Source organism: Equus przewalskii, chromosome 7, assembly GCF_037783145.1.
Source record: "Equus przewalskii isolate Varuska chromosome 7, EquPr2, whole genome shotgun sequence".
Lineage (NCBI taxonomy): Eukaryota > Metazoa > Chordata > Mammalia > Perissodactyla > Equidae > Equus > Equus przewalskii.
Genome location: NC_091837.1, coordinates 54,075,711 through 54,099,993, shown reverse-complemented (window position 1 = coordinate 54,099,993; position 24,283 = coordinate 54,075,711). Strand labels below are relative to the sequence as shown.

The following is a 24,283-nucleotide window of genomic DNA, read 5'->3' as shown; positions in this document are numbered from 1 at the left end:
TCAGCTATGTATGTGATGCTGAAAGTGTTGGCATAGTGACCAATTCTGTGCATTTATTTCTTATTTGCTATGACAGGTAGAGATGTGCACCTGAGTTAGAGACAGACTAACTAAAATAAGGATAAGCATAATTTTTACCAGCAATTTGAAATGAAAAGCCCAATAGCATCTTTCATTATTTTGGAAATAACATTCTTAATGCTGAAGATAAAGGGAGAGAATTACTATTCTGGCAGTGAATGTTAATGAAAAAGTGACGTTATTAGGGGCACTGGGACTCAGTAGCAATTTCTAAGGGCATGAAAGACTTCAAAAAGTCGTCCCTGAGGTCCCAGTGGGAGGGCCTGGCCCATCGCAGGTGGGTAGCTCCTAGCAGGAGAGTGTGGGAGCCAGCTGTCCTCATCACCAAGTCCAAGGGGGTACTTGTGGGGAGTCTGGTCAGCATCTCTATCCAGTGGGTCACAAGGGTGGTCAGTGGGGCCTCTAGGCAGTGGCTTCAGGTGGGTGACTGCATCGTAAATCAAGACAATCTGAATTAATACAAGCAATGCAGGAAACAGCATGCAGCCCAAGCGCGTGGGTCTCCTTCACAAGGGCTAGACCACAAGCTCAGAGAGGGCATGGGCCATGTCTCTATTTGCCACTTCTCACCCGGTCCACTCCTTGGGTCTCAATAGCTACTTGTTGAGTAAATAAGTGGATGGATGAGTGATTGAACGAGGGCATAGAAATGAAGGGAGTTGAATTGTGATTCTTAGCTGGGCTCCAGATTGAGCAGGAAAGTCAAATAAAAGCTAGGAACCAGAGTTGGAGCAGAGGACCTGTTAGGGGAACTGATGACACATAGTGGGGCTCCTCTAAGGAGGCTAGAGCCTCAAGCTCATTGAACACCTAAACACACTTTCATTTCAGGCAGCAAGGGAGCTGATGTTTATTATGTACCCTCTGTGTACTTAATCGTGGCCCTAAGTATTTTCTTCACATTGTTTATTTAATTATGTAATTTCCTCAAACACCCTGTCAGGAAGATGTTATTAACCCTATCTTGCAAATGAGACAATCGAGACTCAGTAATTTCTTCAAGATCACCACGCTGGTGAGTGATGTAGCTGGGGTTTGAACCAGAACTGTCTCACTTCAAAGTTTGTGTTCTTCCCACAACCCCAATAACTCTAAAAGGAAGGACATATCCACATGAGGAGGCATTTCGTAATTTGGCAGAAAGTGGGTTTCTAGACTGTGAGAACTCATTTATAGGCTGAAAGCGAATCAGCCTTCCCGACTGTTGCTTTGGTTTTTTAAAATAATGATATTTATTGGTATTTCAAATAGCCACAGATTTGTATTTTTATTAAAAGGGGTTATAGGCTCACAAAAGTTGAAAAGCACTGTACTTGCCTATTTTGTCTTCCTTCTTCCTAATTAAAGAAAATGAAAACAGCTTTTTATTATTACATAAGCAGTAAACATATCTTGTAGAAAGTTAGAAAATATAAACAAACAAAGAAGAAAATAAAGTCACCAAATTCTGACCACCCAGAGATTACTTCTATAAACACTTTCAAGTACATATCTTGTCTGGCAAATGAGACTGATTACATCTTCTTTGTGGGGTTTTGGGGAGAATTAAATGATTAAATAAGTGATGTAAAGAAAATACTTAGCATAATGTTTAAGTACATAGAAGGTAAATATTAGTTCCCTTTTCTGCTTGAAATTCTCCCACTTACTCTTCTATTTACATATACTTGGGGTTTTTTTTTTTGTTTTAGCAAAATGAGATTCTACTGTACATACTCTTTAGTCATTTGCTTTTTTCTGTGCGTGAGCTCTACCTTTCCATGTCAGTGAACATTTATCTTCTCTAATATTCAGTCCATATTCAAATTTCCTCAAATAAGCCAAAAAAATGGTTTTTACAGTTGATTTGTCCAAATCAGGACCTAATTCAATTGCACCTTAAATTTATTTTACTCTAGTAATGTCCTTTTTTTTAAATGTCAAGTTGTTGAAGAGATGAGCCAGTTATCACCTTACAGAATGTCCCATTTTGAGGTTGGTCTTGTGGTGTGTAACTTGTCGCTCTATCATTGTATTTCCAATCCCTGTATTTTCATTATTATATCTAATTATGTCTAAAGGTTTGTCAGATTCAAATCAAACATTTTTGTCCAGAATGTATCCTATGTACTTCATTTTACATCTCATCAGAAAACAGAATAGTATCTGGTTGACCTGCTTGCTGCTTTTTTTTCGTTTGTTTTAACACTGCTGATTAATATTCAGGTTATACAGACTTTAAAGAAGATTCTAGTGATCTGAAGTAATGGTCTTTTCAGCCTGTGAGACAAGGTCCAATGACAAATATTTCAACTGTTAATGCCTAATGTTGCAAAAATACATTAGATATTAATCCGGCTCATTGGCAATATCCTTCCTCGTCAAAAGACAAAGTGGTCTGTTTATGAGGCTGCCTCCAGTAGTAACCAGTTGGTCACAGACCGTCACAGCATGAGGTGGTCTGGGAGGTGCAGAACTGAAAGCGAGGTAAGTTCAATTTCAAGTCTTACTCTCCACAAATTCAGCACCACAGAGGCACTGAAAGATGTATATGAAATGCAAATCCATGCATATATTTTCCTTGCTTAAATCCCTTCAATGTCTCCTCTAAGATGAACTTCCAGTTCTTTAACATGGCTATGTGGCTTTCCATGATTTGGTCCAATGGACATCTAAATCTCATGGCCTATCTTTCCCTGGCATGTACTTTATACTCTTTGTGCTGTGTCACACCACACTACAAACTGCTGGTGGTTGCCCCACTTCCACTCTTCCACCCACTCCCCACTTCTCTGCTAGCTGCCTCCCTAACACTAACGCAAGGATTCATCTTCTCCAGGTACCATCTCTGATCTCCCAGACTAGCATGTGCTCTGTGTCTGCATGCCCATATGTAGCACCTGGGGAGAGCTTTCTTAAAGACTGTACTGAAATGTTTGCTGAAGAGTTCATCCCTCTTACTTGTCTATAATGTCCCTCAGGGTGGGACCGTGTCTTATTCCTCGTTGTAGCCCTAGTGCCTAGCCTATTCATGGCAGATACTCGATAAGTATTTGTTGAAACAAAATGAACTCAGTGGATTGAAAGTCTGAGCAAAATGTGGAGTAGGAATCATGCCTCTGAGTGTTACATTGAAAGAATAAATCTGGGGGTCCTGGGAGGAAATCTAAGACCTGGGTCAGAGATACGAGGCAAGTTTCAGTGTCTGAAAAAGTTCTTATTATGTTAGCAGTCAGAAATCCAAGTCAGGTATAAGGGGAGAAGTAGTCAGAATTAAACATCAAGAGTTTGGTATTTAGGACTAGCATAAGAAAAACAACAACTACAACAACAAAGAGAATGGGAATAGAGTACAAATTAGAACAATCCTTCAGGAATCAGAACAGGCAATAGTCAGTTCACTCAGTGCCAAAGCAGGAAATGGTTGTCAATCCTCAAACAATGAATTCCTCTACTCTATCTTGTGTAGGCTTTCTGGTGAGGTCGGAGATCCAGCTAGGCGAGTGTGGCTGGTTCCAGAGTGAGGCAGGCTCCTTCCACTAGTGAACCCAGCACAGGCTCCTAACACCTTTCAGGATATGTTCCTCCTCCCATTTTTCTTTCTGGCTGCAGCCCACTCTCCCCATTCCTATTCTCTCTCGCTCTCTCTCATCCTTCTCCTTCCTGCTGCTTCAGGTCCCCCCTGCCCCATCTCTGCCTATCCATTTTTCCTTTTCTTTCTATTATTTTTCCCTTTTTTCTTTTCCAGCTTCCACACTACCTCTGGGCAGAATGTAAATCTGATGTTTGTATTAATCTGTTTATCAGAGGAAATTTTATGTTTTGTATTTTCACTTGAAAAAGTAAATACCCCCAAACCCTTTTTTTCTCCTTTTTTTAAAAATGCCAGGTTTCTTTTTTTAAAGTAAGTTTATTTATTTATTTATTTATTTCTGGGAAGCATTTGCCCTGAGCTAACATCTATTGCCAATCTTCCTCTCTCTCTTTTTTCTCCCTCCCCAAAGCCTCATTACATAGCTGTATATTCTAGGTGTAAGTCCTTCTAGTTCTTCTATGTGAGCCGCCGCCGCAGCATGGCTACTGACAGACGAGTGGTGTGGTTCCACACCTGGGGACCAAACTCAGGCCACCGAAGCAGAGCCTGCCAAATTTAACCACTAGGCCATCGGGGCTGGCTCCCTTTTGTTTTCACTTTAAAAGAAGATCCAAATAATAAAATTGCTTGATATTCATTTAGATGTAATTAAAACCCACTCTGTTAGAGCTTTAAGAAAAACAAGCTACTGTGTGTGTGGAGGAGGGTAGGGGGAGTGAATGTACTGAGCTGGTCCCCAAACTGCCCCATCAAGAAGGGCAGCACAGGGAAAAAGGGATAGGCGTTACACAAAATCGCAAGGAATTCTGGAGGTTCTTTGAGAAAAGTTATCCTTCAGGGAACAATAGTTCATTGCTTTCCATGAGGGCTCATCCCTAACTTTCTCAGTTGACCATAAAACATCCTGGGGATTACGTACCTGGAGTTTTACTCACAAAGAGGATCTTCCAGAACTGGTTTTATTCTTGAACAAAATTCCTGGAATGCCTCAGGTCACTCTCAATTTAGGAAAGCCTTAGTGTCCAATAGGGATTATGTTGTTAAGTAGGAGCAGGTGAGACCTGGATAATTTCATACCCAGAGACATAGATTGTCCAAGGAACTCACATTCCGAAGGTGATGACTTGAAGCCCAGAGAGGTAAAGCACCTACCATTGCGTGGCTCATCAGTGGTAGAGCCTGAGCTAGAAGCCCATCTGCAGTGTTCAGGTTAGGATGGCAAGTTGCCACCGAGCAGGAATCACGGGCATTATGTCTCAACATCTGCAAAGTGCAGTCTGTTTCATTCTCCAAAAGTTGACGATCAAAGCAAAGGGAGTCAAAAGTGGGGTTTACTAGGTTCCATTTAAATGAAGGAAGATATGATCCACCCACAACCCACTGTCTTTTCTCTATGTAGGTGAACTGTCTCTCCTTAGCAACAATTCTAAGAGGCCTACGGTAGGTGAGGATCACTAAGTACTCGTTTTTACAAATTCCTCTGTAATATTCCAGGGATTTGATGACTTCCTTATTTTCCCAAAGCTTTCTAGGAAGAGGTATTCTGTATAGAAGATCTTCCCAGTGCTTATCTTCATGAGATGTCAATAATTTAGGTGCACTAAAGTAATTCTCACCTCACAGCTTTTGTTCTGCTCTGAGAGGCACTGCCTCTGTCACTCCTCTAGCTTCCCCATTCCTAGCATGAAAACCCTTCCTATTTCTCTCTCAACTTAATCATAAAAGTCAAGCATTTGAGAGCCCAAAGCAGCTTAAGATGATCTAGTCTAGCGTTGTTCAAACTTCTTTTAACCACAACCCATGGTGAAAAATATAGTTTAGGTCACCAACCAATACAAAAACACATACTCGTATTTTTTTTTTTTTTTTCAAAGAGAAATTTTGTTTATTTCTTTTTTTTTTTTTTTTGAGTTTCAGTTTTTTATTATGGTGTTTTTTTTTTATTAATGTTATGATAGATTACAACCTTGTGAGATTTCAGTTGTACATTTTTGTTAGTCATGTTGTGGGTACACCACTTCCCCCTCCGTACCCTCCCCTCACCCCCCCTTTTCCCTGGTAACCACCGATCAGATCTCCTTCTCAATATACTAATTTCCACCTATGAGTGGAGTCATATAGAGTTCGTCTTTCTCTGACTGACTTATTTCGCTTAACATAATGCCCTCAAGGTCCATCCACGTTGTTGTGAATGGGCCAATTTCGTCTTTTTTTATGGCTGAGTAGTATTCCATTGTGTATATATACCACATCTTCTTTATCCAATCATCAGTTTCTGGGCATGTAGGCTGGTTCCACGTCTTGGCTATTGTAAATAATGCTGCGATGAACATAGGGGTGCAACGGACTCTTGAGATATCTGATATCAGGTTCTTAGGATAGATACCCAGTAATGGGATGGCTGGGTCATAGGGTATTTCTATTTTTAACTTTTTGAGAAATCTCCATACTGTTTTCCATAGTGGCTGTACCAGTTTGCATTCCCACCAACAGTGTATGAGGGTTCCTCTTTCTCCACAACCTCTCCAACATTTGTTGTTCTTGGTTTTGGATGTTTTTGCCAGTCTAACGGGGGTAAGGTGATATCTTAGTGTAGTTTTGATTTGCATTTCCCTGATGATTAGCGATGATGAACATCTTTTCATGTGTCTATTGGCCATATTCATATCTTCTTTTGAGAAATGTCTGTTCATGTCCTCTGCCCATTTTTTGATCGGGTTGTTTGTTTTTTTGTTGTTAAGCAGTGTGAGTTCTTTGTATATTATGGAGATTAACCCTTTGTCGGATAAGTGGCTTGTAAATATTTTTTCCCAATTAGTGAGCTGTTTTTTTGTTTCAATCCTGTTTTCCCTTGCCTTGAAGAAGCTCTTTAGTCTGATGAAGTCCCATTTGTTTATTCTTTCTATTGTTTCCCTCAACTGAGGAGTTACAGTGTCCGAAAAGATTCTTTTGAAACTGATGTCAAAGAGTGTACTGCTTATATTCTCTTCCAAAAGACTTATTGTCTCAGGCCTAATCTTTAGGTCTTTGATCCATTTTGAGTTTATTTTGGTGTGTGGTGAAAAAGAATGGTCAATTTTCAATCTTTTGCATGTGGCTGTCCAGTTTTCCCAGCACCATTTGTTGAAGAGACTTTCTTTTCTCCATTGTAGGCCCTCTGCTCCTTTGTCGAAGATTAGCTGTCCATAGATGTGTGGTTTTATCTCTGGGCTTTCAATTCTGTTCCATTGATCTGTGGACCTGTTTTTGTACCAGTACCATGCTGTTTTGATCACTGTAGCTTTGTAGTATGTTTTGAAATCGGGGATTGTGATTCCGCCGGCTTTGTTTTTCTTGCTCAGGATTGCTTTAGCAATTCGCGGTCTTTTGTTCCCCATATGAATTTTAGGATTGTTTGTTCAATTTCTGTGAAGAATGTTCTTGGGATTCTGATTGGGATAGCATTGAATCTGTATATTGCTTTAGGTAGTATGGACATTTTAACTATGTTTATTCTTCCAATCCATGTGCAAGGAATGTTTTTCCATCTCTTTATGTCATCGCCTATTTCTTTCAAGAAAGTCTTGTAGTTTTCATTGTATAGATCCTTCACTTCTTTGGTTAAGTTTATCCCAAGGTATTTTATTCTTTTCGTTGCGATTGTGAATGGGATAGAGTTCTTGAGTTCTTTTTCTGTTAGTTTATTGTTAGTGTATAGAAATGCTACTGATTTATGCATGTTAATTTTATACCCTGCTACTTTGCTGTAGTTGTTGATTATTTCTAATAGTTTTTCTGTGGATTCTTTGGGGTTTTCTATGTATAAGATCATGTCGTCTGCAAACAACGAGAGTTTTACTTCTTCGTTACCTATTTGGATTCCTTTTATTTCTTTTTCCTGCCGAATTGCTCTGGCCAGCACCTCCAGTACTATGTTGAATAGGAGTGGTGAAAGTGGGCACCCTTGTCTTGTTCCTGTCCTCAGAGGGATGGCTTTCAGCTTTTGTCCATTGAGTATGATGTTGGCTGTGGGTCTATCATATATGGCCTTTATTATGTTGAGGTACTTTCCTTCTATACCCATTTTACTGAGGGTTTTTATCATAAATGGGTGTTGGATCTTGTCGAATGCTTTCTCTGCATCTATTGAGATGATCATGTGGTTTTTGTTTTTCATTTTGTTGATGTAGTGTATCACGTTGATTGACTTGCGGATGTTGAACCATCCCTGTGTCCCTGGTATAAATCCCACTTGATCATGGTGTATAATCTTTTTGATGTATTGCTGTAATCGGTTTGCCAAAATTTTGTTGAGGATTTTTGCATCTATGTTCATCAGTGATATCGGCCTGTAGTTCTCCTTCTTTGTGTTGTCCTTGTCAGGTTTGGGGATCAGAGTGATGTTGGCTTCATAGAATGTGTTAGGGAGTTCTCCATCTTTCTCAATTTTCTGGAACAGTTTGAGGAGAATAGGTATTAAGTCTTCTTTGAATGTTTGGTAGAATTCTCCAGAGAAGCCGTCTGGTCCTGGACTCTTGTTTTTGATTACCGTTTCTATTTCCTTACTTGTGATTGGTCTATTCAGATTCTCCATTTCTTCCTGATTCAGTTTGGGGAGATTGTAGGAGTCTAGGAATTTGTCCATTTCTTCCAGGTTGTTCAATTTGTTGGCATATAGTTTTTCATAGTATTCTCTTATGATCTCTTGTATTTCATTGGTATCTGTTGTGATTTCTCCTCTGTCATTCCTGATTTTATTAATTTGCGATTTCTCTCTTCTTTTCTTGGTGAGTCTGGCTAGGGGTTTGTCAATTTTGTTAATTCTTTCGAAGAACCAACTCTTTGTTTCATTGATCCTTTCTATTGTCTTTTTTGTTTCAATATCGTTTATTTCTGCTCTTATTTTTATTATTTCCCTCCTTCTACTGACTCTGGGCTTTGTTTGTTCTTCTTTTTCTAGTTCTGTTAGGTGTCGTTTGAGGTTGCTTACGTGAGCTTTTTCTTGTTTAGTGAGGTGAGCCTGTATTGCGATGAATTTCCCTCTTAGGACTGCTTTTGCTGCATCCCAAATGATTTGGTATGTCGTGTTCTCATTTTCATTTGTCTCCAGATAATATTTGATTTCTTCTTTAATTTCTTCAATGATCCATTGTTTGTTGAGAAGCGTGTTGTTTAGTCTCCACATTTTTGCACCTTTCTCTGCTTTTTTCTTGTAGTTGATTTCTAGTTTAATAGCGTTATGATCAGAAAAGATGCTTGATATTATTTCAACTCTCTTGTATTTATTGATGTTTGCTTTGGTTCCCAAAATATGGTCAATCCTTGAGAATGTTCCATGTGCACTTGAGAAGAATGTGTAACCTGCTGTTTTAGGATGAAGTGTTCTATATATATCTATTAAGTCCATCTGGTCTAATTTTTCATTTAATTCTATTATTTCCTTGTTGATTTTCTGTCTGGATGTTCTGTCCATTGGTGTTAATGGTGTGTTGAGGTCCCCTACTATTATTGTATTGTTGTTGATGTCTTCTTTTAGTTCTATTAAGAGTTGCTTTACAAATTTTGGTGCTCCTGTGTTGGGTGCGTATATATTTATAAGTGTTATGTCTTCTTGGTGGAGAGTCCCTTTTATCATTATATACTGTCCCTCTTTATCTTTCTTTATCTGTTTTGCTTTGAAATCTACCTTGTCTGATATTAGTATAGCGACACCTGCTTTCTTTTGTTCATTATTTGCTTGGAGTATTGTTCTCCATCCCTTCACTCTGAGTCTGTGTTTGTCTTTGGGGCTGAGGTGTGTTTCCTGGAGGCAGCATATTGTTGGATCTTGTTCTTTGATCCATCCTGCCACTCTGTGTCTTTTGATTGGGGAGTTCAATCCATTTACATTTAGAGTGATTATTGAGACGTGGGGGCCTACCACTACCATTTTGTGTCTTGTTTTCCAGTTTTCTTCAGTTTCCTTTGTTTCTCGTCCCATGGTTTAATCTGTTCTGATGTAGAGCTGCTACTCTCTGTTGTTGTCCTTCTACTTATCTCCTCTGCTCTTGGTTTTGTAGCCCCTTTCCTTTTTTGGATTTTTCAGGAATGAGGGTTTTCCTGAGGATTTCCTGAAGAGGAGGTTTTGTGGCAATGAACTCCCTTAATTTTTGTTTATCTGGGAAAGTTTTTATTTCTCCATCGTATTTGAAGGATATTTTCGCTGGGTAGAGAATTCTCGGCTGTAGATTTTTGTCCTGCAGATTTTTGAATATATCATTCTACTCTCTTCTAGCCTGTAAAGTTTCTGCTGAGAAATCTGCTGATAGCCTGATGGGGGTTCCTTTGTAGGTTAGTTTCTTTTGCCTGGCTGTCCTTAATATTTTCTCCTTGTCGTTGACTTTTGCTAGCTTCACTACTATATGCCGTGGAGTTGGTCTTCTTGCATTGATAAAGTTTGGAGATCTATTGGCTTCTGTCACCTGAAGATCCATCTCCCTCACCAGATTTGGGAAGTTCTTAGCCATTATTTCTTTGAATAGGTTTTCTGCCCCTTTCTCCTTCTCTTCTCCCTCTGGTATACCTATAATCCTTACGTTGCATCTCCTAATTGTGTCTGATAATTCTCGGAGAGTTTCTTCATTTCTTTTAAGTCTTGCTTCTCTCTCCTCCTCTGCCTGCAACAATTCTATATTGCCATCTTCCAAATTGCTAATTCTTTCCTCCATATTATCGGCCCTACTGTTCAGAGCATCTAGATTTTTCTTAATCTCCTCTATTGTGTTCTTCATTTCCAATATTTCTGTTTGGTTCTTCTTTATCGTATCAAACTCTGTTGTGACATAGCTCCTGAACTCGTTGAGTTGTCGGTCGGAATTCTCTCTTAACTCATTGAGAATCTTAATGATGGCTGTTTTGAAGTCATCATCATTTAGGTTATATATCTCATTTTCTTTGGGATTGTTTTCTGTGTGTTTGTTACTTTCTTTCTGTTCTGGAGATTTAATGTATTTTTTCATATTGCTTGATGTTGTTGATTTGTGCCTCCGCATGGAGATAGAGTTTAGTTGCTCCTTTCACTTGTTTCAGCTGCTGCAGTGGGGGGAGCAGCTGTTTATACTTCACCAACCAGGAACCCTGTCTGTAGTTGCTAACTGGGCCTGGGCCCCTCTTCGTAGCCACAGTGGCCCTTTGGATTCCCTCCTCTGCTGTGGGGGCCGTCACAGGGGGGCTTCAGGCTGCAGGTGCCTACTGTTGTTGCCCACCTAGATGCGCTCTCTCCTTGGGGTCTGCAACGGTGTTATGGGCTTTTCCAGCGGCCAGGGGTGGGATCACTTATATTTGTCGCTCCGTTGCTGTCGGCACCCACCGAATCTCACTTGTCCTCTATGGGTCGCAGGAGAGCTATTGGCATCTTCTACAGTCTGTGGTTAGTACACCTAGCTATGCTGCTTTTGCCCTGGGGTCTTCCAGCCTTGTGGCTGGCGGCTGGGTGCCTTCTACTGGTGCTGTGCAGAGGCTTTCCCTAAGGCTGCTGTGAGCCTGTAGGGTTTCCCCCTAGGCTACTAAGCTGGGTCTCTGGAACTCTCTCCAGCCCCAGTCCTCTCCAAGATCTCCGGCAATCCCTAGCCTCACGGGGCGGGCAACGGCAGCTGGGGGTCGCCCCGCCCTCTGGGCTTCTCTCCGGGCCTCTCCCGGGAGCCCTGAATGCTGGGCGTGGCCCCTCTGCTAATGGCAGACAGAGAGTTTTGTCTGCTGCCTGGCGGAACTCCGGCTCTTCCCCTCCGGGTCCCAGAACCGGCCTTTGAAAGTTCCCCCCGCCCCGGTCCTCTCCGAGATCTCTGGCAATCTCTAGCCCCACGGGGCGGGCAACGGCAGCTGGGGGGTGCTCCGCCCTCTGGGATTCTCTCCGGGCCTCTCCCGGAGCCGTGAATGCTCGGCGTGGCCCCTCTGCTAACGGCAGACAGAGAGTTTTGTCTGCTGCCCGGGCAGAGCTCCGGCGCTTCCCCTCCGGGTCGCAGAACCGGCCTTTGAAAGTTCCCCCAGCCCCGGTCCTCTCCGAGATCTCCGGCAATCCCTAGTCCCACGGGGCGGGCAATGGCAGCTGGGGGTCGCCCCGCCCTCTGGGCTTCTCTCCGGGCCTCTCCCGGGAGCCCTGAATGCTGGGCGTGGCCCCTCTGCTAATGGCAGACAGAGAGTTTTGTCTGCTGCCTGGCGGAACTCCGGCGCTTCCCCTTCGGGTCGCAGAACCGGCCTTTGAAAGTTCCCCCCGCCCCGGTCCTCTCCGAGATCTCTGGCAATCCCTAGCCCCACGGGGCGGTCAACGGCAGCTGGGGGTCGCCCCGCCCTCTGGGATTCTCTCCGGGCCTCTCCCGGAGCCATGAATGCTCAGCGTGGCCCCTCTGCTAATGGCAGACAGAGAGTTTTGTCTGCTGCCTGGGCGGAGCTCCGGCGCTTCCCCTCCGGGTCGCAGAACCGGCCTTTGAAAGTTCCCCTAGCCCCGGTCCTCTCCGAGATCTCCGGCAATCCCTAGTCCCACGGGGCGGGCAACAGCAGCTGGGGGTCGCCCCGCCCTCTGGAATTCTTTCCGGGCCTCTCCCGGAGCCGTGAGTGCTCAGCGTGGCCCCTCTGCTAATGGCAGACAGAGAGTTTTGTCTGCTGCCTGGGCGGAGCTCCGGCGCTTCCCCTCCGGGTCGCAGAACCGGCCTTTGAAAGTTCCCCTAGCCCCGGTCCTCTCCGAGATCTCTGGCAATCCCTAGTCCCACGGGGCGGGCAACGGCAGCTGGGAGACCTCCGTACCCTCCGTGACTCTCTCTGGGACCCTCCGGGCGCCCCGAACACCAGACTGGGTCTCCCCGCCAATGGCGGGGAGAGACTCTCCCCGCGGGCTCAGGTGTGCAACTCCAAAGTTTCCCTCTGCGTTTAGGAGTAATTGCGGGGGGTTTAGGTAGGGTTCTGGTCACCTGTTTCCACCGTCGCTCCTCTGTTGTGTTCTCGCTCCTGCCCTAGATGTGTGTGGATCCTCTGGGGACGTCCGTTGGAAGAAAGCCGCTTGCGGGTATTAGGCTGCCCGTCGGGGTCGGAGAGTTTTCACCTGTTTCCACATCCTCCCGGAGGAAAGTCCGTCCGCCTTCCGATGTATAGTCGCGTGGGTGTCTCAGATGTCCTGAGATGCTGTCTGGATATCCTTTGTCAAGCGATAAGTGTCCAAATAATTGTAGACTCGAAGGGCGAGAGACAAAGAGGACTACTCACAGCGCCATCTTGGATCTTCCCAACACATACTCGTATTGTGTGTGATTATTCTGCTATTTCCTTTTCTTTTCTTTTTAATTCCATTAAAAATGTTTCTCTAGGTAGGCATACTAAATTGATTTCATGACCCATTATTGGAGGGTGTGACCCACAGTGTGAAAAATACTGATTTAATCGAATTCTCTAGTTGTACAATTAAGCAAAGTAAGGTGAACAGATTTGAAGGGACTTATCCAAGAATTGGACCCAAATGTGAATAGAATTCTCAGTACATTATGCAGAGCTGTAAACCTTGGTATGTGGAAGTTGAAGCACCTAATTGGTTTTTCCTTCTGACAGGTTATTAATATCTCTTTATGATTTTGCTTTGAGAACTGTAGATTCTCCCATAATCTAGAGCTAGTAGAAGAGATAATTTTGATAACATTAAGCAGTGCTTGAAGAAGGATAATTCAATCAACAAGTAGTTTATTCCGCAGGCATTTGTTAAGTATCTAATATGTGCCAGACACAGTTTGGGACTAGAGATACGTGGATGAATGAGATAGCCATGGAGTCTTGGACCAGGATGTGCCCATAAGTGTGGAAAGAAAGTCACTAATTCAATTCATGCTGCAAAGGATTTTACATGACTAACTTGGCATGTGAAATCAACAATTATTTAATGAATGCTTACGATAGTGACTGTGTTTTCTAAAAGTCAACTTGTTCTAACAAGAATGAATATGTAAGGGGGCAAAAAGTAGATGATTTTAAGTTAAGACTGACAGGGATGGTGATAATAATTGTGAACCTGTCCTGGAAATCCAGGAAGTATGGTTACTATTAATTATGCACTCAACCCTAGGAATCACCAGTTTCTCCAAATTTCAAAACTCATTATAACGCCTTTTTTATTTTGACCAGATTTAGTAGTTGACAAAGCAATGGGTGTTTTCTCTTTTAAGTATGCACTGCTAATCCGTCTGACTATCATGGACCTTCGTGGATCCGACTTCAGCTTTCATTTCTCAGCCTTTTTCCTGTTAAGCTACATGCTTTTCTGTCTTAGCTAAGGGCACTTGACAAGTCCTTTGCCAAAACATGCAATGAACTGAACACACCCATGTCTTCAGGACACCCCTCTCAATTTCACGGAAACCGTGATTGCTGAACCAGGGAGATTTTCTGTTGTCTTTTCTCCCCTCCCCTCCTTTTGCTCCTAGGGGAGGGGAGAGTGTGGAGGGAGGAATCCGGGAGGAGTCTGCCACCCTCTCGACCCGCTGAGTTTTCCTTTCTTAAGTAGCCTGTGGTGCAGGGCAGAAAAGAACTGTTGACTTGGCGAGAGACTGGGAGAGGCCAGAGTTAATGGAGGGTAGGTGTCCTGTTTGCTCTTCTTCCGCTAGAGAACTACTCCATCTTTCAGATTCTCATGCTTGCTTCCCCCCTGCAGAAAACAAGGCTCCTGGAGCCTCCCAACAGAAAATCTGAAGATCGATGGAGGCAGGCACTAACTACCCAACCTATTCGATTGCCTGGCTATGACAAAAGATTTTCCTTTACTTTTCATTTCTTTAGATAATCAGTTATTTTTCACTGACTCATTTTATGAAATTGAGGTGGGTGCAAAGTGTTAATATTCCAGTTAACTTTTTATAGCACTTGCTGTGTGATTTGGTCCTAAAGTACTACTAGATTTCAGTAGTTGGTGGAAGCATCTTGACTCTAACCATGCTGTGAGGATCATGCTGCTATACAAACAGATAACGGCCATCAGAAACAGTTCATCTTATTATCTTGTGATTTTTTTTTGCGGGAATTTGCAGCCCAGCTTGTAATTGTTGTGAAAGGGATTACTGTATAAGCCAAATGTTCCCTCAGGTGTCCAGGTCTTCCATCCTCTCTGTTCAAGGGTTAAACAAAACATTTGATCTCAGGTTTTCAATGTCCTTTGTCACAGTAACTTCTCTCTTGCCAATATCTCAGTGCAAGTGAAACAGAGAATGTAAATTCCCTAAGTTAAGGGAGGCAGGGTGAGGGGTGGAAACATTGGTTTGAAACGATGGGAATAGAAAATAACAGAGAACAGGCTGGCACTTGCAATTCACAAATTCTGAAAGATTAGTCATAGTTTAATGTATTCTGGACGGTGTAAAAATCTCAAACGTTTTGAAATTAAGAACAAAGGTAAGTAATAAGGGCTATCTCAGCGTGAGATCTACCATCATCATGTCAGATCGTGTCCTGTCTTTGCCGGGAATATTTCTTTTCCTCTAAAGCGCATATTTAAATCTAAGGACCTTTCTCGGTAGATGGTTAATTGTGAACCAGCTTACAGGAGGTACTTGGGAGATGACAGTGGGGAATTGTGGTTTGGGTTTTCTCGTGCCTTTTGTGGAGAAGAGATTTTTTTCAGGGTTCAAATTGTTAAATGATAATTTGGTAATATCTTAGAAAATTACAGCCCATAACTTTGGTTCTGGGACTATATTATATAGAGATCAGGGCTGAACACATTATAGATAGATATTATAGATTATAATATCAAATTATAATATATATGACATATACTATAATATATAACATTGTAGATAGCAGAGCCTTTGTTGTGTTCAGTCAAAAGAAATGAGTAAGCTTTATGGCCATGAAAAATAACCTGGGACAACTTAAGCCTTAATAGCGGAAGATATCTATCTAAATATTCCTCTATAATGCTGGCATCCTTATAAGTGAATATGAGCTTCATAATGATATGATATATCTATTGAATTCACGAACTCAATCTCAGAACTGGAAGGGAAGCTGGAACTCCAGAAGTTAAAAAAATATATATTGTAGTTATGATTGTACTTTGGTGTATAAGGTGTTTTCAATAATATCCAGGACTGTCTTCTTAATAATGTGTTGTAATATACAGATTCTTAAATATTTGTGTAGTCTTTGACCTAGAAATTTCATTTCCAATGGAAATAATGTAAAGCACATACAAAGCCCCATGTCATTATTTACAATGTAAGAGGAGTGAAGAAACCTCAATGTCCATTCATGGGATGAAATATTCCTTAAAATACTTTGACAAGAATTTTACATTTTAAATATCTAATTTATTATATTATATATAATAATGCCAACTTTAAAGTGATATGCCATGAATAAAGGTGTAGTGACTAAGTAACAGTCAGGAATTTGGGTTTCTTAGGTGTGACCTGTCACCTGAAGGATAGGACTGTGTTAATATTAACTGAAAGGAAAACTATCTTGGTGTAGGCAGTAATTATCTCTGAGTAATGGGATATGATTTCCATTTCCTTTTTATGTTTTTATATTTTTAAAATTTTCTACACTAAACACACACGAATTTTATACTAGGAAGACAATCAATGCTGCGCTAATAGCAAAAAAGTTAGCTCAAAATCTTAACACTGACTTTTCTTTTGATTTCATTTCTATTCCTTATAAATGTAGAAAGCGTATTATTCTTGAGGTGAGAGGCTGGGTCTTAGTCTCCATGTTCTGCTCCTTCAACAGATAATCCTCCAGGGAGAGTCCTCCAACCTCGAGGACATTTACTGGGCTCGGTGTTTTTAGGTTACAGTGCCATCTATGGGACGTAACTGGCATAACTGTTTGCTGCCATTTGCAAATGATGTGAAATGCACAATTATAACATGATTTTGTGATACGGGCAGTTAATTACTCAGTTATCCCAAGGATTTTGCTATGGATGAAACTCAGATCATCCCCTCACCGCCTGGGTTCATTGAAATAACTTCCCTGCTGATCTTACCAGCAACCTCATCCCCTTCCTGTCTATACCAGAGCAAACTTCACAAGTTATTTCCAATTCACTGTTCTCCTTTAAATATTTCAATAGTTCTCCTTAACTTTCAGATGAAAATGGAAATTTCTTGGTGTGTCCTACGTATTCAGGCCTCTGATTTCGTGTCCATCCAGCCATCTTCCTTCATTCCCCACCCTTACTCAACTACTTCTGGTTTTCAGAAGGAGCTAAGGTCTTTCTCCACGTTCCCTGTTTCTCTCCCTCTCTCCCATTCTGTTCTATTGGCCTGGAATGCCCTTCCCATTTCTTCACCTGGCTATGTCCTATGGGTCCTTCCAGACTCAGCTCAAAAGTCATTTCTTCTGAGAAGCCTCACAGACTCCACTTGTCTCCGCCCCGTCTCTTCTCCCATAGCCTTCTTATTCATACTTCTTCTCTAACACTTGTCCTACTGTATTTTAACACTTTACTTCCTCTTGCATCTGACTGTGAGGTCCTTGATGGCAAAGACTCTAGTTCTCCTCTCTGCTCCTAACACTTATTCACAGGTAAATAGTGAAATGCTCAAAAAACACGATGAATGAATGAATGAACGTTGGAACTAGGTTACAGTAGTTCCTATACGGTTCCTTTTCTCATTTTTCTTCATGTATAAAAGGGAGATGATAAGCTGGGTTAAATGAGAAAATGTTTGAAAAACTATTAGCATAATGCTTGGCACATAATAATAAATATATTTTAAAAATTCCTCTCTCTTTACAACCCCTATCTAGTTTTATGTTCCCCATGCTTAGTGGCTCATGCCTCACTGATACCAGTCCCCACCCACTCAGTGACTCCCTATTAAATACACAAAGGAAACTTCCCAGTCAACCAATATTTGTGCTGATCCCATGTGTGCACTGTGACTTTTGTACCAACACTTCACCATCACTCACCACACAAATTCACTGCCTCCCTATTAAGTGCACATTCAGCATCTCTCTTACCTTTAACTCAGTCATCTTATTAATCACAGAGAAACTCAGCTCTATGGGTTTCTAGCCAAAGTATGGTCCTATTTTTAAGAAAAAAATTTTCAACGCTTAGGGTAGATCTTTTATGCCAACAACAATAAATACAAGTAGTCCTCAATTTTCATTTGTTCCCTTTCATTTGACTCACTTTATCCACATTATATATGAGCACCCTTTCATTGCCTTTCTGATGCACAGTTCAGCCTACATATGAGCTAATGAACAATCACTTTTGTGCTGGCACATGATGCCTGCCAACGGTTCAGTACCAGACAATCGCCATCCTTATCTATAAAACAATTTATTTGTATAATTATTGGATGGTTTTAATACTTTTTCCCTTATTATTTTAAAACATAATAAGACACCTCATGAATCTTTTGTTTGTTCACTTTCTTAATAATCCACAAAAGCGCTGGCAAACCCCACTAGTAATTCCTTCCCAGTATGAATTCAGTTTCTTCAGTCTTACTGTTATTTCAAGTAAGATGAAATAGAATTTAAAGAAGTTGTCTTAGCAAATTAATTTTTATTGCCTGTATTTAATATTTATTCCATGCTTTAAAAATTGTAACAACCATTTACACATTGTAACATTTGAGAAAAAAAGTAAAAAATTACACCATATTTAGTGAAAATAAGTGTTGGCTTTAACTTTCAGATTAAAAATAGGAATGAGATTTTTCCATGTAGCATGTAAGTGTAATGTTTAGGGTTCACTTATTTGGTGTTAATGGTTGTTTTGATAAATATATTATGAGGAAAAGTAAAGAATTTTATCTTAATATTGGGAACTCTATTTTGCCCCCTGCTGTATGATTTTTTTTTTTTCTGGTTACTAAACATATACATAAGAAATAGAAGAAATGGTTTTGGAAAAAAAAAACTATCAATCAACCAATGGCTATAATGAAAGGTAATCTTATTATCAGCAGTCATTCTCAAATTTCCAGAAGTTTTAACTTTCATCTGAAGCATTTATTCTGCGTAAAATCACTTCCTCTGTAACATTTTAGAATTTATTTTATTTAGCTTTACCATAGTATTCTTTCAAAAAACACACGAGGCTGTTTTTTCAATAATTTTATTTTATTATTCTTTCTGCAAAAGGTAAATTTCTCCTGAAGTGTAATAGTCTTCATGAGTTTTATACTTTCATTTTCTTGCTAAGGGTGGTATTTACACGAGTTTTTCAAAGATCATTCAAAGGGCTGCTGTCTAGAGGCAACACTGTTGAAATGCAGACACTTCGTTTTAGGTGCTTGAGAGAATTTGACTATGTTCTTCACTTGCATAATTAATGAGTGGATGCTATGTACTAGATGTTCTACTAACACTGGAGATACAGAAATGAGAAAAGTATTGTCCTGTCTCAAGATGCTCACAGGCTGGCTGGAATAGGAGAAGTAGTGTGTTAATTACTGAAGGGAGTAAAGAAGGAGAGCTCGCTGGCAAACAGGCTAGGACGGTGGAAGAGATCAAGAAATGCTCCCAAGAAATGGCAATGCTTGAGGTGAGTGTTGAGAGGTAAGTAGGAAAATCTAAGTAGATGAGGGCAGTGAAGGGGGTTCCTAATTAGGGAACCAAGGGTTCCCCTTGCAGAATAAGAGAGGTATGAGAAAGTATGCCTTAATCTAGAAACTGCAAATAATCCGTACACCTCACCTCATGTAATGAAACGTTGTGGGCATTCAATGTACAAACAATTTGATTAACATGTAGAATGATTGATTAGAGTCACTTTAGGTAATGCAACATGGCCCTGCTCACCCCAGCGGTGATCTAGAGGCCCTCCCCAGCTTTGAGGCCAGCGAGCTCGCCTTGGAATGTTGGTGTTTCAGAAGATCCTGACCACCATATTAGGCTCTCTACTTCAGTGATCCGGCCACGGGGGTGTCTTTGTGTCGTGGTGATCAATAGCATAGCAACTGTCATGAGGACTCCTGAGGGCTGCCCCAGTATTGTCTCATAAAATAGGCCCAGGCCATTCACCAGCACCAAAAATGTCACTGGTTCCCCATTTTCTACCAAGTGAAATCCAAATCTCTAGTGGGCTTCAGGATCCTCTAAAACCTGCCTCTCACATATCCTTCCAGAAGTAAGTCAAAAGAATTTGATGAGTAAGAATAAGGTCTTTGGAGTGAGGCTGTCCTGGGTTTGAATTTTAACTCTGCTACTCACTTAAGCTCCAACATAAAAGTAACAATTTTCCTCAGCTTTAGTGTCTTCATCTATGACATGGGTGCAAGTCTTTCTACATAGTGTTGTTTTGAGAATTCAATAGGGTTATATTTTTTGAGTAATTAGTACAGCAAGCATCATATAAAATGGCTGAATATATAATAATTTTATAATTCCTATTTTACTTCAGACACTGTTTTTATTATATTTAATTTGACTGACTACTTAATATTCTCTGAATATATCCTGTATTTTTGGTTTTTATGCCTTCGAAATCCCTGTCAGACAAAATTCTAGTTGGCCTAGCTCAGATCTCACCATCTTCAAGGAGCCTTCGTCAATTCCCCTAATTGAAATTAATTATTATTTCCTTATTTCAACAGAAATTGGTGCCTCTGCTACAGGAACAGTAGTAATAATTTCCTTGAATTTAAGTCCAATAGGAAGAGAGAATATTTAATTCTATAACTTATATAACATCTTTAACAATTTCTGGAGTTTATTCAATTGATTTGTTAGTTTATAGTGAGCATTTACCAATAAAATAATGATTATTTTGAGAAATTCCAAGATTGACTAATAAGTGAATTATTCTGAATTTCTACTGACAAAAGAATCCATGCTCCCATATTAGATACATAATGATAAAGATAATAATCACCTAGTAACACAATGGGAAAAGATTTTTTGAATCTGTTTGTACTACATGCACCAAAGAGAAGATGAAATGTTTTCTGTCTTATCACATATTTTTTATTGCAGAAATATATAAAACATTATTACATTCAGTAATACATTGTAATCAGAAATATCTAATCCAAAAGAGGGAGTTTTTTAAAAAATAGCTTTTTTCTGAAACAAGTTTATAAATACTCTGTCTTCTTAATGTCATCCTTTCCCTTCACCTGATAAGACTTCTCTAAGAGAACTCATTTATTCATTTAATAATGCTATCCTTTCAAGTAATTCCATGGGGCAGAAGATAAGACTCAAACTATACGCTATTATGTTTATTTACTAAATCTCATTTCCTGGGCTTCTAGGTTCCTTTTCAAACCCTAACATAAGTGCTGCATCATCTTTATCTCCTAGATAAAGCAATACTCTAACTCTTAAGCAGTGAAGTGCTTTCTAATTTGTTTGAGATAATGTTTTTAAAATGCACCAGTTTCAGAGGCTTGAGTCATATGCGAGTGATACTGATCATCTTGGAATGATGGAGGAGCTCCTCCTCACTGATAATGTTGAGAGAGATAATGAAATGGTTCTGGTCTTGTTTCCATGGATAATGTGGAGGAAGCCATCCACCAGAGGTAGATTTCCTCTTCTGGAAGCACCCTTAAATCTTTGCATACTGATAGAGAGAGAGAAGAAAAGATTAACAGAAAAATGTTCTTAGTCTTCTCACAAGTAGTTTTATCTCTTTTTAAAATTTTAATCAGTTAAATGCTTGGTACTGTTTTATTCTTCATTTCTCAGATCTCATAGTATTTTCAGTTTTAATCCCATTAGCACCTTATATTTAATTATTCACTGTTTCATAATTCTTAGAATTATTGGCTTAATAGAATGCAAATTTCAAGAAATATCCACAGCAAGATATGTAACAGGATCAAATCCATACAAGATGTTACATGGCTGGTTGTTGATTGAATGTTAACATGACCATAGCACCAATGCTCCTTGGCTATCTTATGGATTTCAGCAAAATTACAGAGTAATGAAATGGAGCGAAACCTTGGTTGTGAACAACTAAAGTAAGGAATGACTGTAATGACTGGCATTTCATATAATTTGGAAAAGATTAGAAAACATAAATAACCTTTTGGCATTATGGTGTTTCAGCCATTTGGCACTTAAACTTCACAAAACCTATTTTGTTTTTTTGAGAGATGCTTTTTTTCCAATTAGGAAATAACAAAGATCATGCAACGGGCCAAATTGGATACTCTCCATGTATATTGAAGTTACGGTATTGAAAAGCACACTGGCCAGAGTACTGGAGCAATGAGTTCAAGGTTTTGTACCACAACTACCTGGTTGTGGTCATTTAACCTCTCTAGTTCTAAATTCCTTTTCTGTAAAATAAAAGAATTGGGCGAAAGATGCCCTAAATTCCACAAGAGTTTTATTTATAAAGGAACAAAATTAAGCAAGAAACACTACAATTATTTCCTTCCAAAAGGAATAAACCCTGAAAATAAGTTTATTTCATTTACATTATCTCACTAGTCACATTATAGTTACTGCTGCATAGTTTACATATTTTACAGAATTAAATAAAACTATCTCACTAGAATTTCTTTTTCTCAAGCCAGTTTTATGCCTACTAAAAATAAGCAACCTCTGCCTGTATTTCCATTTCAGTCATTCAACGTAAGTAACAGGGTTCAAAAGAAAAATGCAACTTGGTAATGGACTTAAATATTTTGTGAATTATTCTGGATAAGAACTCAAGGCTATATCCCCAGAGTTTTATTTTAAGTCTAGAAATGAATTAGAAGTTCTATGAAGACAGAAATCATGTCTGTCTTTTTTACCTATATATTCATAGAACCAAGACCAGCGCTCAACACATAGTAGCTTCTAAGTAAAATTGTTGAATATATGCGTAATTACAGAGGTGCTTTTGGAGAAAATCTGGTTGCCAAAAGAAAACTCTGTGACTCAGGTCAATGAAACTGATTAAACCATATTTCATATGGTTTTCTGGCATAATTAGCAAGATTAGGAAAAAAATTCTCTGTAAGGGGGGAAAACTCTAATACTTCCCTAAGAACTGTTTGTACTGTAATGTCATAATTTTTTTTGCTATTCTAAATTAATTTACAGTTAATGATATAAATCAATAAAGTGCAATAAAATCCATCCATATTGATTTATGTATATGCATATATATGCATATCTATACATATATATATAATTCCTTCTGATGAACCTTTTTCAGTGACGCATTCAGCTCGCAGCCTCTTTCCTGGTATTATATTAAGCATGCTCTAAATATTGGATATCTTGAGAAACTGTTTGAAGAGACCAATGACTTCAGATCTCTGATAGATGCTCCATCTTCCTTTTCAATTTCCTTTCATAAATGTACATTTAATTCACTTTTTCAATTAAAAATTTTAATAGAAATATTTCCCTAAAGATAAATATGACTGGTGAATACAGATAAGACTTCTTTTGCAGCCTCCAAGAGCAAGGGTATCTTGGTTTGTGTGACCCGTTCTATAGGCCTGAAGGCCTCTAAGATTCACCTTAGGAGTTAAGTGCTATTAGAAAGTATCAAAGGATGTAACACATTTTATTCAAGTTTTTTTGTGCATTATTTAAAATCAGAAAGAATTAAAAAAGGCTTATCTAAAGTGCTTAGCTATATTTACCCCCCAAAAGATAGAATCAAAGAGTGGCATTGAACTTAGAATATTTGTTGACTGTTAAAATGTTAAATATAGTCCATGATACATCTTTGATGGATATGTTGGTGATTACAAGGTGCAAGTTCTCTGTGTAGAATACTGACCGTAAAGCACGCACTTACTGTTGGGTGTAATGTATGTTACTATATCGTGTTACTCTGTGTCGAGATGTCATTGGAGATGTGGAACCAATGGTTTGGCTTATGTGAATGTCTGGACTCACCATTTGTGTCACTTGAATTTCTGGCCCTAACAAAATACTGCCACTCATCATAGGTCCCACACAGCCATCAGTCATGCTACTATTGCTCACGTCCCGCCTACCAGGACTAGACTGCACTCTCTCAGCATAGATGACATTGTGTGTGTTGGCTAACTCAGCAGGGACACAAATATTCCCTTGAACATCATAGATAGGTGCCATTACTGTTTCGGTTACTACAACATTGGGTGCGAGCTGAGGATCAAAAACAATTGTAGTGGGTTGCACACACTGATCAGCAGTAGTGTAAGTCTCAGTCACTACAATATCCCCGTGAACCACTGGTTCAGGTACTGCCATTTCTGCCTGGAATTCAGCCTCTGAGAGAGTCATCCCTGAAGATTCATTGACAAAATAATTAGGTCCAAGTAAAGGGAGGTCAGTACTGATAGGGATACAGGCCTGCTGTGAAGGAAATGGTTCTATTTCTGTGTTTAAGCAGATTTCAGCAAGAGTCCTAAATTTTGGGTCTAAAGTTTCCATGTCGCTTTCATCTAAATCATCCACAATCCAACTGCAGCAACCAATGGAGCCCACAGGGGACCCTGCTCCCTCGTGGTCATAAATGAGCAAGCAGTCATTTGCTGGTCGACCTTCATCTTCATCTGCATAAACGTATGCTTTCTAAAATTAGAAGAAAAATAGGGAATTAGAAGTTTCTTTTCTCTTAAAATAATCAAAGAAGAATAACAAAGCTTTAGAGACGTTTGATCAAAGAAGATTTTATGGGATGAACTGAGAAAAACACTGACTCTGCTATATTTCTAAAGAATTGGA

General features: G+C 39.9%; 1 protein-coding gene and 1 long non-coding RNA gene across 3 annotated transcripts in view; one reads left to right on the top strand and one right to left on the bottom strand.

The window, feature by feature from the left end:
* The window catches only part of LOC139084843 (uncharacterized), a 154,903-nt gene that overhangs the window by 53,482 nt on the left and 77,138 nt on the right, over positions 1-24,283 (top strand). Inside the window, exon 1 of one of the 2 annotated variants that reach the window (XR_011542646.1) lies at positions 14,090-14,222. The exons of the other annotated variant lie outside the window; for it this stretch is intronic. This is a non-coding gene — a long non-coding RNA (uncharacterized lncRNA). Of the gene's footprint in view, positions 1-14,089; positions 14,223-24,283 lie in introns of those variants that run through there. 2 annotated transcript variants of the gene reach the window in all.
* DSG4 (desmoglein 4) overlaps positions 20,556-24,283 on the bottom strand; it is a 43,890-nt gene continuing 40,162 nt past the window's right edge. The window contains exon 16 of the mRNA XM_070629837.1: positions 20,556-24,130. Coding sequence (XP_070485938.1) covers positions 23,363-24,130 — 768 coding nt within the window. The 3' untranslated portion in view covers positions 20,556-23,362. The remainder of the gene's footprint in view (positions 24,131-24,283) is intronic.